Source organism: Melanerpes formicivorus, unplaced genomic scaffold (assembly GCF_026170545.1).
Source record: "Melanerpes formicivorus ecotype bairdi unplaced genomic scaffold, bMelFor1.0.p_v2 SCAF_41, whole genome shotgun sequence".
Classification (NCBI taxonomy): domain Eukaryota; kingdom Metazoa; phylum Chordata; class Aves; order Piciformes; family Picidae; genus Melanerpes; species Melanerpes formicivorus.
This window is the reverse complement of record NW_027142393.1, coordinates 4,733,450-4,749,607: the sequence shown is the minus strand read 5'-3', so window position 1 is coordinate 4,749,607 and position 16,158 is coordinate 4,733,450. Positions and strand designations below refer to the sequence as shown.

Below are 16,158 nucleotides of genomic sequence, written 5' to 3'. Positions count from 1 at the left end.
ATCAGCTGCTGCCCTGCCACTTGCCTATGATCAGATGAGGCTGATTCCACTTTAAATTGCTACAAAATTATGCCAGAGGGCTGAGAAACACTCTCATCTCTCAGTCATCATCCTCAGACAAACAAAGCAACCAGACAGCAACCATACAGCCATATACATTTGTTTAATCCTCTCATTTAAAGGCCACCCTGAAGCCCTCCTTGTGCTGAGCAATTGCATTGCTGGTTTTGCACCTCCCCACAGACCTGACCTAAGTGCTGTTGAAGCTGTGGAAGGCTGCTTTAAGGATCAGAGTACACATGTGAAGAGAGGCAGCCTGGGGCTCAAGCAGCTCTTCCTTACAGTCTGAGGGGTTAAAAACCAAACTGATTTCAAAAGAGGTTATTTTATGTGTTGCCAATGGACTCACACAAGAATCCACAGAATCATAGGGACACCTCTCAACTACACTCAGATGCTCAAGGCCTCATCCAGCCCGGCCTGAAACACCCCCAGGCAGGAGGCAGCCACAGCCTCCCTGGGCAGCCTGTGCCAGAGTCTCAGCACCCTCCTGCTGAACAACTTCTCCCTTGGATATGACTAGCAATTTGCCCTTTCATAGCCATGGAAACACCTGAAGGCCTTGACAGGTTCATATGCTGACTGTAAATCCACCTCCTATGACTGCTTTGCTTCTCCCCAACTCCCCATTTTCTAAGGTATTCTCAGTGTGGAGAGATCCAAAGACCAAGCCAAAGGAAGTAAGATGACCTCTAATCTCCAAAAGCAAGAAAAGGACCCTGCCTGATGAGACCCAGAGACTGTGACAAACACCTCCTCTTAAGGAGGCACCTAGAAAGCTTCATGTTGCTACTAAGCAAAGAAGGATTGGCACAGAGAAGCATGCTGTAAAGGACAGCATGGAGACAGTGACAGCAACAGCAGCACCAAACCAGCAGCCTCAAAATACCAGAGACAAATGTTGTAAGGCATGCAGGCAGAAGCTATAAAATAACTCACACCATAAAATGCACCACTAAAGGCTTTCTCTGCACCCCATGACTCAGCCTTGCTCTTGCTCTTTCAGAAGAAAGACACAAACACACACAGAGGATGGAATACAAAAGAGACAAAAGTGCAGCCTGCCTTTATTTAAAGGAAATGCTTATGCCCCCTTCGGGGAAAATGCAAGATCCACCTCGCTGAGCAGGAGGGAAAGGGAAGAGCCTGCAAGCTGCAGTCCCATCACCAAATTCCAGTGGAAGTTTCAAAGAAGGCATTAATGAGCCAAGGTCCCTTCCTCAAGATTTAAGCTCATTCAGCTAAAAATGTCTAAGAGGCAATACTTCAGTCCTCTGCCTCTGGTGTTAGCTTCTCTGGAAGCTAATAGCTACTGCATTCAGCTATAAATTTCCCAGTTCTCTGAGGGCAAAGATGCTTTCTGAGCACTGAGCAAAGCAGTGGAAGTAGGAAGGTTTTAAAGCAATCACCACATTCCCCCTTAGACACAGCTGAAAGCATTCTGAAGTTTCACCAACTTGAGAATAGATTAGGGGCAAATTTTGCTGCTAAAAAACCCCACAACCCAACCAACTTAAAACCAGCTGAAAAAGAAAATCCCAAACACACCTTGGTTTTGCACGACTTTGGGAGTCCAACAGACACCCTGAAAACCATCCACCATAAAAGACTTGCTGCTGCAATGACCTTGACATAGCACAGTACTACATGTGCTCCAGTTCAGACTGAAGTGAAAGCTTAGGGTTAGAGTAACAGAAAGAAGAAGCTTTCAGCACTGCCTCCATACTCATAAAGCAAATCACAAGTTGGTTGTTTGGACCTCAGCACTCCATAACCAAGTATTAGTCCCAAGGATTTCCCTAAAGGAGCTGGACATGAGAAAACAGCAGGAAAGGGAAGACTTCACAGAAAGAGAGATTGGCCATTGGAATGTGCTGTCCAGGGAGGTGGTGGAGCACCTTCCTACTGAAGAACTTCTTCCTCAGCTGCACTCTAACCCTGCTCTGCCTCAGCTTCAAACCATTCCCCCTTGGCCTGCCTCTAGACACCCTCAGCAAAAGTCTCTCTGCAGCCTTCCTGCAGGATCCCTTCAGGTATTTGAAGGCAGGTCTAAGGTCCCCCTGGAGTCTTCTCTAGGACACAGAATACAGAATTAACCAGGTTGGAAGAGACCTCTGAGATCATCAAGTCCAACCTATCACTCAACACCATCTAATCAACTAAACCATGGCACCAGGTGCCTGATCCAGTCTTGTTTTAAGCACTTCCAGGGAGGGTGACTCCACCACCTCCTGGAGCAGCCCATTCCCACATGAACAAGCCCAGATGATGATCTGTAGAGATCAATGTGATCTCCTGATATTACTATTTAATCTGGCCACCTTTTAAACAGGATTGCATTTGTACTAACTGCTGATGCTGAGGGTGATGTCCAGTGGCAGGCACTAACCAGAAACCTTTCCATTCCAGGCAGCAGACATGCAGCTACTGAGCTGAACGCTGCAGGCAGGCAACGTGCTTCAAACTTTGCTGCAGAGAAATACATTTGTAAGTTTATCTGAATAGCAGCAATTGCCTTTTCTAAACACCTTCTGAGCAGCCCATGGCCTTTATCTTATTTCTCTACTGATGTAAGCAGCAAAAACTATGGATTTTTTCACTGCTCTCAAAGGTCACTTTGGCTGTGTGTAGGAGCGCTGCATACGTTCAGGAGATTAAGTCCTAAAGTGCTGATGTAGACAAAGATGGGGAGAAAATTGCAAAAGGAAAAGGACAGGCAGGATCTATGACCTGATTTAAAAAAGGTAAATGCAGTAATATGTTTTAAGTCTATTAGGCAGCGTGTGTGTTATCTGTTCTGTACCTCCACAGTATCTCTTTGACAAGCAAGAAAAACGGCACTGAAGGCAGTGTAAACAGAGAGAATTTCAGGCTGCTGGACTCTTAGCACAGGATCACAGAATTGCCAGGGCTGGCAGGGACCTCAAGGGTCAGCCAATCCCAACCCCCCTGCCATGGGCAGGGACACCTCACACTACAGCAGGTTGCTCACAGCCACATCCAGCCTGGCTGCAAACACCTCCAGGCATGAGGCTTCCACCACCTCCCTGGGCAACCTCTGCCAGGCTCTCACCACCCTCATGGGGAACAACTTCTTCCTCACATCCAATCTCAATCTCCCCACTTCTAGTTTTGCTCCATTCCCCCCAGTCCTATCACTCCCTGACACCATCAAAATTCCCTCCCCAGCTTTCTTGTAGCCCCCTTCAGACACTGGAAAGCCACAATGAGGTCTCCTTGGAGCCTTCTCCAGACTGAACAACCCCAACTCTCAGGCTGTTTCCATGGGAGAGGAGCTCCAGCCCTCAGCTTTTTTAGTAAGGGTGAGATAATCAACTGCAACAGCAATGGACTGAAACACTGGAAAGCATCTTCCTCATGCCATGAGACCTATTGATATTCCATTGCTGGTCATCTGGTGCCCCCAAAACACTTGGAGACACAGCAAGGGCAAAGGGCCTTTCAGAAGAGCTCCCTGGAGAATTCTCACGTGACAAATACCTTGCTGTTTACGGGGATCGTAAATCTGGAGCCCAAACAAAGGTGGTCGCTCACTCCTCAGCAGCGTCACATTCCTCGTCACCAGATCCAGCTGGAAAATGGACCCATTCATGTAATCTGTCCAGTAAATGGAACTCCCATGGTGTGACAGTCCAAAAGGATGATTCAAATCTTTCCCACTGTAGACTACCTGCAGTTAACGAGTGAGAGGGGAGCATCAGCAAGTGAAACCATGATTACATTTCTTAGCAGAGAAAATAACATGGGAAACAGGAAAACTGAGGCAAGTACTGCACCCAAATACAAGGACTTAATGCAACAAAATCAAGAGACATCAAGAGTGCAAGGCCATTGTGTGCACCAGCATCAACAGCTGGCTTCCAAAGGCTGGAGGAAAGTAGGCAACCACGCAGTCATGAAGTTGAGCAAACATCTACCTCCTTCCCTAGCAAGGAAGCAAGCTTCTTCAGTTACATCTGTTCAGGAAATCAGAGATCTGCTTCCTTTGAAGTTAAGAATAGTATGCATGAGCTGCTTGGTTTTGAAGTGTGAAGTACACACAGAGATTGCTCCTTTATTTCTGTGACCTCCCTTTCCAGTTTGTGATAACTTGAAGCAAACAAACAAGAAAATAATCCCAAACCAATAACAAAAAAATCCCCCTAGGAAAAACCCCAACCAACAAACCCCCAACCCTCCCCAACCCCCAACCCTCCCCAACCCAACAGAGAACCAGAAACCCAGCAGGAAGCTCTGAACAAAATGCTGCTACAGAATGTTCCCAAAATAAGACAACCTCTCGTCCATGCTCCTGCTACTTCTGCTTTATTAACTCATACATGAAGCTACAAGTACCCTCCAAACCTTGTATTTATTTTATTGGCCACAAATCTGTCCTGGAACTGGGATGTGTGCTGTACCTCCAATCTCAGGAGCCCCTCAATGGAGCAGCAACTGCCACTAACAAGAGCTGTCTGATAGAGAGGACCAGTTTAGAAAGGTTTTCAGTCCATACAGAACACAAAACCATCTTTATCAGGTCTAAACTTCCCATCCTGTAAATGGCAGCAATTAGGAATGACAAACTGCAGAATTAACTCAGCTACTTTTGAGAGCCTTGCCTTTCCAGTTGATCATCACAGCTGCAGTTTGTAATGACTAAGTTCCAGGCACCTTCTGCTGGCTGGGTTCCTTGCCTGACCAGGCTGGATCCAGGGGCTGAGGGCAATGGGATGAGGCTCAACAAGAACAAGTGCACTTGGGTCACAGCTACTCATGCAGCAATACAGGCTTGGGGCAGAGTGGCTGGAAAGCTGCCCAGCAGAAAATGACCTGGTGGTGCTGGTCAACAGCCAGCTGAACATGAGCCAGAAGTGTATGCAAGTGGCCAAGAAGGCCAACAGCATCCTGGCCTGGATCAGAACAGTGTGGCCAGCAGGACTGCAGAGGTAATTGTCCACCTGTATTCAACATGGTAAGGCTGCACCTCCTACACTGGGTGGAGCTGGGGGCCTCTCAGTGCAAGGCAGACATTGAGGGGATGGAGCAGGTCAAGGAAAGGCAATGATGCTGGTGAAGGGTCTGCAGAACAAGTCTTCTGAAGAGTGGCTGAGGGAACTGGGGTTGTGCAGCATGGAGAAAAGGAGGTCAAGGGGAGAGCTCATTGCTCTCTACAGCTCCCTGAAAGGAGGCTGGGGTGAGGTGGGTGGGTGGGGTGTAGGTCTCTTCACCCAGGGAAGAAGTGATAGAATGAAACAGCCTCGAGTTGTGCCAGGGGAGGTTTAAATTGGATACTAGGGTCTTGGGAGGCCTTTTCCAAGCAGAACAATTCTATGCTTCCACAAGGGAGGCAGTACAGCCATTAGCAACAACTGAACCAATCCCTCTCCACTTTTCACTCAACACTGCATATGACCACAAAAGCTCAAGCAGGGCACAGAGATTGATCCACTGAAGTTAAAGAAAAGCCTCTCTCTGGCAGAAGCCAGAAGGTGCTTTGTTTTTTGCTACTGAAAAGCTCTTTGTGGCTCAATCAGAACCTAACTTATTGTCACATGAGGAAAAAACAGCAGAGTTAAAAGTGATGAAAAATAATGAACCCCCCCAAGTGAACCAGCTTGTGTGTCCCATGGTCAAGATGGGCACTGGAGGCCAGAGGCCAGCCTCCCACAGCCAGCTGCTTGTCTCAGCAGGCTGGCACGGGAGGGCTGTGCAGGCCTGCAGCAGCTGGAGAAGGATTTACACAGTGAAACCCTCCCTTACCTTTCTGTCAGTTCCATTCAGGAATATCCTTTCAATGTGATCATAATAGGCATCACACCAGTACAGCACGTCGGCCTGAGAGTCCAGAGTCAAACCGTTCGGCCACAGCATCTTTGATGTCACGAAGATCTGCCGGCTGTAGCCATCCATCCAGGCCTTCTCAATTCTCCCCACACTGTCATCTATTTCATCTTCTTCCCAGTCTGTCCAATACATCCAGCTATGACACGAGACAAAGGCAACACTCAGGTACCATCTTAATCATGTGAATCACACTGTCACTGTTTCATCACACAGGACAGGCACAAGCCAGAGCGATTTTGATGTCTGCATGGTTCTTGCCACTGCTATTTCTACAACTGTTTGCTTCCCCTGGCTACTAGATGCTGCTGAAATGTAACCAGAAGGCTCCAAGGAGACCTTAGAGCTGCCTTCAATGACTGAAAGTATCCTGCAGGAAGGCTGCAGAGAGACTTTTGCTGAGGGTGTCTGGAGACAGGCCAAGGGGGAATGGTTTGAAGCTGAGGCAGAGCAGGGTTAGAGTGGAGCTGAGGAAGAAGTTGTTCAGCAGGAGGCTGCTGAGACTCTGGCCCAGGCTGCCCAGGGAGGCTGTGGCTGCCTCCTGCCTGGGGGTGTTGCAGGCCAGGCTGGATGAGGCCTTGAGCAGCTGAGTGTAGTTGAGAGGTGGTCCCTGGGCATGGTGGGGAGGTTGGAGATGAGCTCTGAGCTCCCTTCCAGCCTGAGCCGTTTTATGAAGGAAATAAGCAGCACCTCAGATCATGACATTATGCTATCAGTATGCTGAAAACATTGACTAGACAGTAGGCAATTTTCAGGGCAAAGCTGGGATTTCAATTATTCCCATCAAGAGAGGAAAGCCAACACACTGATCTAAAATGGATCCTACCTGTCAACGTTGTCACCACTTAGCTGGTGTTTATGTGCTTCACCCTTGATTTCACCAGTTCTACTCTCTGAAATAACTTCTTATGACCCTAACCCACCCCTGGACCTGTGTCTGTACTGTGCACTGTACTGACCTTCACTGCACAGAGCCTTCTCTCTGTGCTGGAATTTTATTTCTCAATTTACAAATGAATGAAACAGTGAAGCACTAAAAGTCACAGCTTCGCTGCCCCTGGTGGGGGGGACGCTGGAGCAGACTCTAGGGTCCCTACCAGCCTAAGCCCTTCTGTGATTCTATGACATATACTCAGTAAAATGTTATTCAACTACACTCTAATGTGTAAATATAAATTTGCCCAGTTTGGTTTTTTTTACATAAGAAGTTGGGAAAGAAATGTGTAACAATTAATCCTTGTGACAGGTTTCTGGCCATGGCAATGCACTTGGCTGCTCGGGGAGTTTTTGTTGTTGCTGTTGTTGTTTCTCTTTTGTCTCTTCCAAGTCAGCCACCAGAAGGCTGGGCTGGGTTCTTGACATGGGTTTGTACACATTTGCTGAGAACACCAAGCAACTTCTGCTTCTTGGGGCTTACAGACTTCCTGGCAGGTTTGACTCCAACAGCCCCAGGCTCCATCACAGAGCTGCACTACCTGCCTGTGCCCTGCAGCTCAGCAGGGTATTTATTTTGCTGGAAGTCCAAATGTTTGACAGATCTTTCCATGACTCCTCAACAGGGCTTTTCTCCATCAAGTTTTGTTTTGTCTGCACTTGTGCTGGTTACCATGTCATGACCTAAAGCATGGCAGCAGTAACAGACACTTACATTGATCTGCTTTAATTGCATCCCCAAATCAGTTGGTGCTTCCACATCACTTAGATCAAGGCTGCTGTTTTCTAACCATGATTAGGATGGCACACTAAGTGCTGTCCCTCAGGAAAAGCCTCCATGAGAATCACAATCATGCTGTTTTATCAGAAAAGTGGTTTATGTAAGAGGCCTTTTCAGACAATATATCTTCATACACTCTTTCCTCTGCCAGTCATTTACCGAGCTGGAAAATCCAAGTGAAGGGATTGTAGGGCATGGCTATGATTTTAGTCTTGATTTTACATCCTTACTATCTGACATTAATTAATTCCAGCCTTTCCTACAGTGACTTCCATTCCTCAAAGGACAAGCTCAGAAGTGCAGAATTGATAGTGTAAATACATTCCAGGAGTAGGAAAGCAGCCATCAATCCAGCCACACTAGAATTACCTGCCTGCCTTCATCAATCTCCAGTGACAACTCCCTGAAGAGATGCAACAGTGAAATTTTAGGGTAAACCCAAGCTATACTCCACTAATAGAATGTTCTTTTTGTTATGAAGCCTTTCAGAATCAATTAAGCTGGTGAGTCACAAAAAGTACCTGTCTCATTTAGCTGTGTAAACCAACGCGCACAGGGATAGGGGATAATTGCCTCCAGAAATTAAGACTTACAAAGAGCATGATAAAGATCACTTAGCATTAAAAATTCATACAGGTCTGATAGACCTGCTTGGGAAGAAAGTGAAAGTCATTCAGATGAACACAAGCTCCAAAGGGTCTGGGCATGCACATTCCTCCCAGGGCTTCAGGCAAGAAGGGAGGACAGCTGCACTGCTGCTGGAGAACCACAGACTGCCACAGGACTCTGCTAACCCCATCCCGAGCAAAACTCCCCCCCATGGTTATGTTAAAGCACAATCATTCACACAAACAAGTGAGTCTACTTCATACCCATTGACAGGATCAACAACAATTCCTCTAGGGTGGGACATGTCTCCCTCCAAGAGAGTCTTTCTGCTCTGAGCAGCTTTTTCCAGCCTGGCTACAGCAATCGTCTTCCTGCGGCCGTCGTTTGTCCAATAAAGGTTATTCCCAATCCAGTCCACTGCTATGCCTTCCACATTATCAAGGTCTGTTGAGTGAAAGAAGACAGGAGTAAGACAATAACCTTGCATGTTGGTGTTCTCACATTGTCCATCCAGGCATTGGAAGAGGCTGCCCAGGGAGGTGGTGCAGACCCCAGCCCTGGGGGCGACAGCAGCCATGAAACTTTGGGACACGGTTTGACAGCCATGGTGGTGTTAGGCTGAGAGTTGGCCTTGATGCTCTCAAGGATCTTTTACAACCCAAACAATTCTATGGTTCTATGATTAGCAGAAACAAACCCCAATATATGGTCCAGATAGCTGCATGAGATGATTTCCTTGCATCTGAACTGTATTTGCTGCGTGTCAGAATCAGTCTCTGCTATAAACACCCTACAGAAGACAAAGGCTGGTCACAAAGCTTGTGCATTAAACCATAGGCTTCCACATGTTCACTGCAGCTGGCCATAGGCAAATTGCTAATTAATAAAACCCTGCTTAATTTTAGCCCTAAAGAAGAATAACAGCCTGCAGGATCAGCTCCAGCACTCTACATTGTCTTGCTTTTGCTCACAGGATCACAGATGATATGAAACTCAAACCCTAAGTTTCATTCTTATAAAAAAGGAAGTAAATTGAGAATGCAGTTTATGTTTGCTCCATTGCCCCTTTGTCTACAGAACACAGGAGCAAGAGCATCACAGCAGCCTGAGTTGCTCTCCACAGCTAAGCATGTGAGCAGAATATTCACCCAGCAAGCAATACACGAGCTAAGGGCAACAGTGTGCCAATGGGCTCCTGAGTTTGACAGTGGCAGGGCTCCATCCAGAAGCAAAAGGAGTCAACAACGTTCATGGCATAGAGCACAGAGGTTTCTCCACCTGAGAAACAGTACAATGATGCCCCAAGCAACAAGTTTTCCTCCAAGCTTACCCAACACCCTGTAAACAGAGATCTCTCCCCTCCTACATGATGCCAGCTCCTCAACTCACAGCACGAGGTCTCCAAAAGGCTTTCCATTTCTTCTCTTCCATCATACCCTTTCCCTTTTCTTTCAGAAAGGTCTCAAAGGCCAAGGGCATGGAGTGAGATATGGAGAACTTCCAGTTATTCTCTCCCAGCATACACAGACCTCTGCCCTATGTGTCTAATGAACTTGCAACCATACTGAAGGTCCAAAAGCTATTACAGAGAGAGCAAGGAGGCCACCAAAGTATCAACAAAACCCTCTCAACATAAGAAAATAGACTTAAAGTCACTGAATCAGTCACAGATGTGGAGATGCCACCTCACCCTGTGGCACACAACACGAGCAAGTTGTGGAAAGAGAGCAAGCAGGATATGCTGAGGGCTTCTCCAGGATGTGTTCAGCTTTGCCACCCCTTTTTCTGAGACACACAAGCTTCACTGTACTTCTGAGGAAGCATTTTCCCTTGTGACCTAAAAGGCTTGAAGGCAGCAACGGTGCCAAAATTGATCTGGAGATGAAGGCTGTGAAACAACAGTATGATGACACATGCAACCCAGCAACCACCACCAGGCCTGACAGCAGTCATGTAGCTCAAGGAGCAAACAAGTGCAGAGCAGTCAGAGGGAGACGGGCTCCAGCAGCTCAGCCAGGTTTCCCAGGCCGAGGGGCACTGACAGTTTTGTTTGTTGCTGTCTCTCAGTGCCTTTGCTGCAGTCTTTTCAAAGGGGACTGTGAGGGGCAGCTGGAACTCTGTGGATATGGAAGGTGCCATTTGGTCATGCAGGGATCAAGCAGAGAAGAAAGAAGTGGAAAGCCTGGTAGGGAAGAGCAGAGAACATCTCACCATGGACCTGGGAGCCCCAGGCTGAGAGAAGGCTGCTGAAGAGGAGACAGACAAGCTTCAGGAGTGAATGAGAAGTCCCCCAGGGCTCAGAGGGCTTTCAGCAGATTTTGCTCAGCTCAAGAAAACATTGACAAGGCTGAAATCAACCCTGAGCACAAGGAGTGATTTGTTCAAACCCCATTGTATTGTCATCCTGTCTACCCTAGACACTTTGGGCCTGTCAAGATCAGTGAAAAGGTTTTGGGGGGTTTTACTTTCTTGGGGAGACAAAACAAGTGTCCAAATCTGGACTGCATTAGCATCAAAAGCAAAGCTAAGTATTAGAGGATAAAGCTAAAATTCATAAGCATGTTGCTTATAAATACTAAACAAGAGCATTGCTCCAAGTCTGCTCAGTTCCATAGGGCAGCTATGCACTGTGCCTCCTGTGGTCATGTTGGAGCATCTCTATTTCCAGACAATCTCCAGGATTACAAAAACCCCACACAGAACAAACCACCAAAAGCTAATGGCAATCAGATATTAAATGTACCAGAAAGTCTTAATACAACAGAAGTCTACAGCACAGTTCCATAGGGACAGCTTATGCTCTCTTTGTGAAGTTAGGGTTTGAAGTTCACTTTTATTTAACCATCTAAGAGCTTTAAATATGTTCTTCCATTTTAGGTGGCCTTCACATCCAGTAGTAAACAGGGACAAAAATAATGGCCATGCTGGTTAAATAAAACTGATCTGGCTGCAGCAGGCCAGGCTTTCTGTAGGGAAGCCCTTCACAGTGCAACACAAAGATGGGGTGCATCACAGAATGGTAGGGGTAGGAAGGGACCTCCAGAGATCCCCCAGTCCAAGCCCCCTGCCAGAGCAGCACCACCCAGGGCAGGGCACACAGAACACATCCAGGGGGGGGTTGGAAAGGCTCCAGAGCAGGAGACTCCACAACCTCTCTGGGCAGCCTGCTCCAGGCCTCTGCCACCCTCACCATACAGCAGTGTCTCCTCATGCTCAGGTGCAACCTCCTGGCTTCCAGCTTGTCCCTGTTGTTCCTTGTGCTGTCCCTGGGCACCACCAAACAGAGCCTGGCACCTTCCTCCTGACCCCCACCCCTCAGGTATTGATAGGCATTGATCAGATCCCCTCTCAGCATTCTCCTCTCCTGACCAAACAGCCCCAGGGCTCTCAGTCTCTTCACAGCAGAGATGTTCAAAGTCACCTAACATTAGGTTAGCACACCAAAAAAAAAGTGAAAGAAGATATTTCTTCTGTATCTCAAGCAGCAAAACTCCTTGCAGACTTACTTGGACCTTGATTAAGCAAAATGGGAACCCTTGAACATCCTTGCTATTATTTACAAGGAAATAATGGACCACTTTAAGGCTGCCAGCATCCCCAAACAGCGTAAGGGGGACAGTGAAAACCACCCCACCCCCCCCAGCCCGAGTTGGAGTTTGCTTCACTTCAACTGAGCAATGTTTAGGTCCTTTGGAAAGTGCCTGGCTTGTTCTGTTTGTTATTTAAAAACCTGATGTCCCATCTAAGATTCAGACTTCACCTGCAGCAATTGCTGCTGGTGGTGAAAGTGCTCCAGGCTAGGCCACGGTGTGGGCTGCCCAAGTGTTATCAGTAAGACAGCAGACTGGTTTGTCAGGTGAAGAAGAAGAAACCCCAGCTGAAATTGCACAGCCCCCTCAGCTCCCAGTCAGCAGCTTGTAGGCTCTCAGGTAGGCAAGGTGCAAGGCCCTGAGTTGTCTGAGCTAGCACATCTCTTCTTGCAAGACTTGAGAGGCACAAAAAATGACCAGTTCTAGTCTGGGAAGTGACACCTCTGACAGGCAGAGTTCCTTCACAGCCTGCTGCTCAGAGCAGCTATCAAAGCACCTCCTGACACACCTGTCTCTGGTAGCCTTCCACCAAGGGACAATTCCATCTGTCCCTGCTGAGCTGGAGGGCTGGCAGCAATAGAAGCTGGGGTGGGATGGCTGGTGGCCACAGCAGTTTTACAAACCAGGGAAAAAAATACATTAACAAGTCTCCTGCAAGCAACTGGCGAGAGTACATCAAGTTCTAACTATCGATGCAAGATCCTGGGGAAGAAGTAGCAGAGAGACAGTGACTTTTGTTTTGTCTTTAGAAGCATCAGGACCAAATCTTCCCCAACAACTAATACACCAGGAGGTAATTCTTGGGACATTGCTTTGGTATCTTTGCTGTCCCACCTCACACTTATTTTGAAGAGTCTCTCCATCTGCTGGTTTGGTATCTAAAGCTTGTTAGTGTGTGCAGGTTTGCTTAGGCCAGCCCCAACTGCTCTGAACACCTTTCAAGCAGGATGCTCTTTAGTCTACCTTCACAGTGCTCAAGTCTCCACACTGTCCACTCCTTCCCTGCCTCCACCTTGCCATTGCTCTGTTGTAAAAGGAAGTGCATGGTGTTTAGTGAGAGGAGGTCAGCACTGGAGGCTGTGCACTACATGCTCTTCATTTCCATACTCACAATTAAATGGGAAGTACCAGACCAACAGCTGAGTACTCTCTGCTTACTCAGATGCTGCCTTTTCCTAAGCAATCACCCACAGAAGGGAAAGAACCACCTACTCCTTGCAGCTACTGCTGACTGAGGCCTGTAGAGACACCTTAAACCAAAATAGCACCATGTCTCTGCAGGCAGGAGGGAACATCTCTGATGTGGGTGGACTAAAACACGGGTTAAGAGTGACAGGCAATGAAAATCCTTGTGCTTAAACAACAGCATTTTAGTCACTGTCTTGAGCTTCAGTGTACAAGCACAGACAATCAGCTCTCTGAGACCAAGATGAGTATTCATCCTGCTTGTTTCCTTGAGTGCTAACACAAGCTACCTTCTGCTGCTGCAGCCTTCCATGGGAAGGGCCCTAAAAAGCAATGTGGACTGACAGGCTTTAGGCTCCCCAGTTCAAGAGGGACAGGGATCTGCTGCAGAGAGTCCAACACAGAGCCACAAGGAGGATTGGGGGACTGGAACATCTCTGCTATGGAGAAACACTGAGAGCCCTGGGGCTGTTTAGGCTGGAGAGGAGAAGGCTGAGAGGGGATCTGATCAATGCCTATCAATACCTGAGGGGTGGGGGTCAGGAGGAAGGTGCCAGGCTCTGTTTGGTGGTGCCCAGGGACAGCACAAGGAACAACAGGGACAAGCTGGAAGCCAGGAGGTTGCACCTGAGCATGAGGAGACACTGCTGTATGGTGAGGGTGGCAGAGGCCTGGAGCAGGCTGCCCAGAGAGGTTGTGGAGTCTCCTGCTCTGGAGCCTTTCCAACCCCCCCTGGATGTGTTCCTGGGTGCCCTGCCCTGGGTGGTGCTGCTCTGGCAGGGGGGTTGGACTGGGGGATCTCTGGAGGTCCCTTCCCACCCCTGACACACTGTGACTGTGAAAGTGGAAGTTTCATCACTTTAACAGCTTCTCCTATGACGAAATATGACTCCAGAGCAGGGAGATCCTGTGAAGCATGTTGGGTCAGAGAACTACTGGTATTTTCTCTCACTGCTACAATAAATGGGACAAACATCTTAATTAAGGTTCTAAAACATCTGTAGGCTTTCCCTGCTGTTTCCACACACACAACTGTAAAAGCATCAGAAAAAGGAATGTTTTTTTCTGATGAGATTACAAGTGCTACGGAGGTCTCACTCTGCCCAACTACTGCAATAAGCTCAGGAATCCAGGCTGAGATACAGTTGGAGTGAAGGAGCCCACAGGGCATGGGATGGCTTAGCAAATGATTACAAAACTCTGTATTATGGCTCCCTTGTAGCTAACTGCTGAAAGAATCCAGCAGAGGTGTAGGAGTCACTCACTGCTGAGCATAAGCTTAAGCAGACCCACTGAGGACTCCCAACAGGGGAACTTCAAACTTTGCAATCAGGAGGAATAGACAGAAAGTTGTGGTAGAAGAAAGAGGTTTCTCCATCTCTGCTCAAGGACCAGCTTGGGTCTGCTTTGCATGGGAGATGTACAGAAAGCTTGAAGTGCTCTGCAGAGGGCACTGCCCCTCTGCTCAGTGCGAGGCCCTGCCTGGCATCGCTCAGCATCACCTACCGTCCTTGAGGATCGTTTCTCGCTCCGTGCCATCAATTTTCTGTCTCCCAATCAGGAAGCTGGTAGTATCAGCAAAGTAGATGTAATTGCTCTCAGCATGGAAGTCCAGAGCACGGGGGTTGACCAGGTTTTCAATGGGGATCATGTACTCATCAGACACTTTGGTGTTGAGGTCCATTCCCCGGATGATGCCCGGGCGCCCCTTCCCATAAAAGAGAAACAATTCATTCTTTGGCCCTGCAAGAGAAAAGTTGCAGAGATCAACACCTGAGGCTGCCTCCTCTGCTCTGCTTTAAGTAGCTGGCACAATTAGTGGGGGTGCAGGAGGCTTCCTCAATCCAAACCATTACTTTCTCCTATGTGCTGAGAGTATCTAACATGAGGGAATCCAGCTCATTGTACTACCTGGATTCAAATACAAATGACTTCAGCCAGCTGCTCACATCTCAGTGTTTGATTTTCCCTATGGAAGTTCCTACAGAAAAGCTCTGCTAGATGACAGAATAGCTTTGCACCCACTGCCAGGTGGACAGATCTGGCTTTGGAGTCATTTCATGTTACAATTCGTTAGGATCCAGCAGAGCATGACCGAAGCAATGATCAAATCTAATCAGAGCACCAACACCAGCAAGCACAAAGCACTGCTTGCTTTCACACCTGAAGCTCCTCAGAAACAAACAAGACAGGGAAAAAAAGATCACAGCACGTTCCTTTCAAATGGGAAGGGATGCAACAAATGAACACACACTGCTGAGCTGGGCAGCAGTACCTCCTGTTGCAGGGAGGCTTTCCTACTTGGATCCAGCAGGTTAATTACAACTGAAAGTGAAGCTGAGTCAGGCAATCTTTTTTGCCTTAAAGATATTTATAAATAGTAGAATGGCTTAGGTTGGAAGGGAGCTCAGAGCTACCTCCTCCAACCTCTCCACCATGCCCAGGGACACCTCTCAGCTGGACTCAGCTGCTCAAGGCCTCATCCAACCTGGGCTGCAATACCCCCAGGCAGGAGGCAGCCACAGCCTCCCTGGGCAGCCTGGGCCAGAGTCTCAGCAGCCTCCTGCTGAACAACTTCTTCCTCAGCTCCACTCTAACCCTGCTCGGCCTCAGCTGCTCCAGCCCTTGGATCATCTTTGTGGCCTCCTCTGGACTCACTCCAGCAGCTCTATGTCCTTCTCCTGCTGGGGACACCAGAGCTGGAGGCAGGATTGGAGGTGCAATAGAGCTCCTAACATTCCTAATATGTATACTAATTCCTCTCAGGGCTTTGTTGGAATTGTTAGGGGAAACTGGATGAGGTATGACTTTGGACAATCATATCCATCTGCCAGCATCCATCAAAGTATCTCACTGCATGCCTTTCATGTGAACCCAGTGTCATTTGATCAAGAAGGCAGACAGACACAGGTGCTCCTCCAAACCTTCAGGCCTGTCCTGGTGGCTGTAGGTGGGCAAGAGCTCATGCATCCCTACTCATGGCTGTAACCATAGCTATACAACTCAAATTTGCTTACATAAAATATTGAGAGAAAAGCCTTGCTTGCCTTACTCACATGAGTGCTCTGCTTCTGAGTGAGAAGAAAGTGGGTGGCAATAGGATGTGACAAGTGTCTAACAGCACTTCAGTACCTGTGCACTGGGGGAATGCACAGT

General features: G+C 47.9%; 1 protein-coding gene across 1 annotated transcript in view; it reads right to left on the bottom strand.

Annotated features, from left to right (window-relative positions):
• Positions 1-16,158, bottom strand: part of LRP1B (LDL receptor related protein 1B) — a 603,705-nt gene that overhangs the window by 232,949 nt on the left and 354,598 nt on the right. The window contains exons 11-14 of the mRNA XM_068158711.1: positions 14,509-14,745; positions 8,491-8,671; positions 5,824-6,043; positions 3,562-3,751 (exon numbers count right to left, since the gene is read on the bottom strand). Coding sequence (XP_068014812.1) covers positions 3,562-3,751; positions 5,824-6,043; positions 8,491-8,671; positions 14,509-14,745 — 828 coding nt within the window. The remainder of the gene's footprint in view (positions 1-3,561; positions 3,752-5,823; positions 6,044-8,490; positions 8,672-14,508; positions 14,746-16,158) is intronic.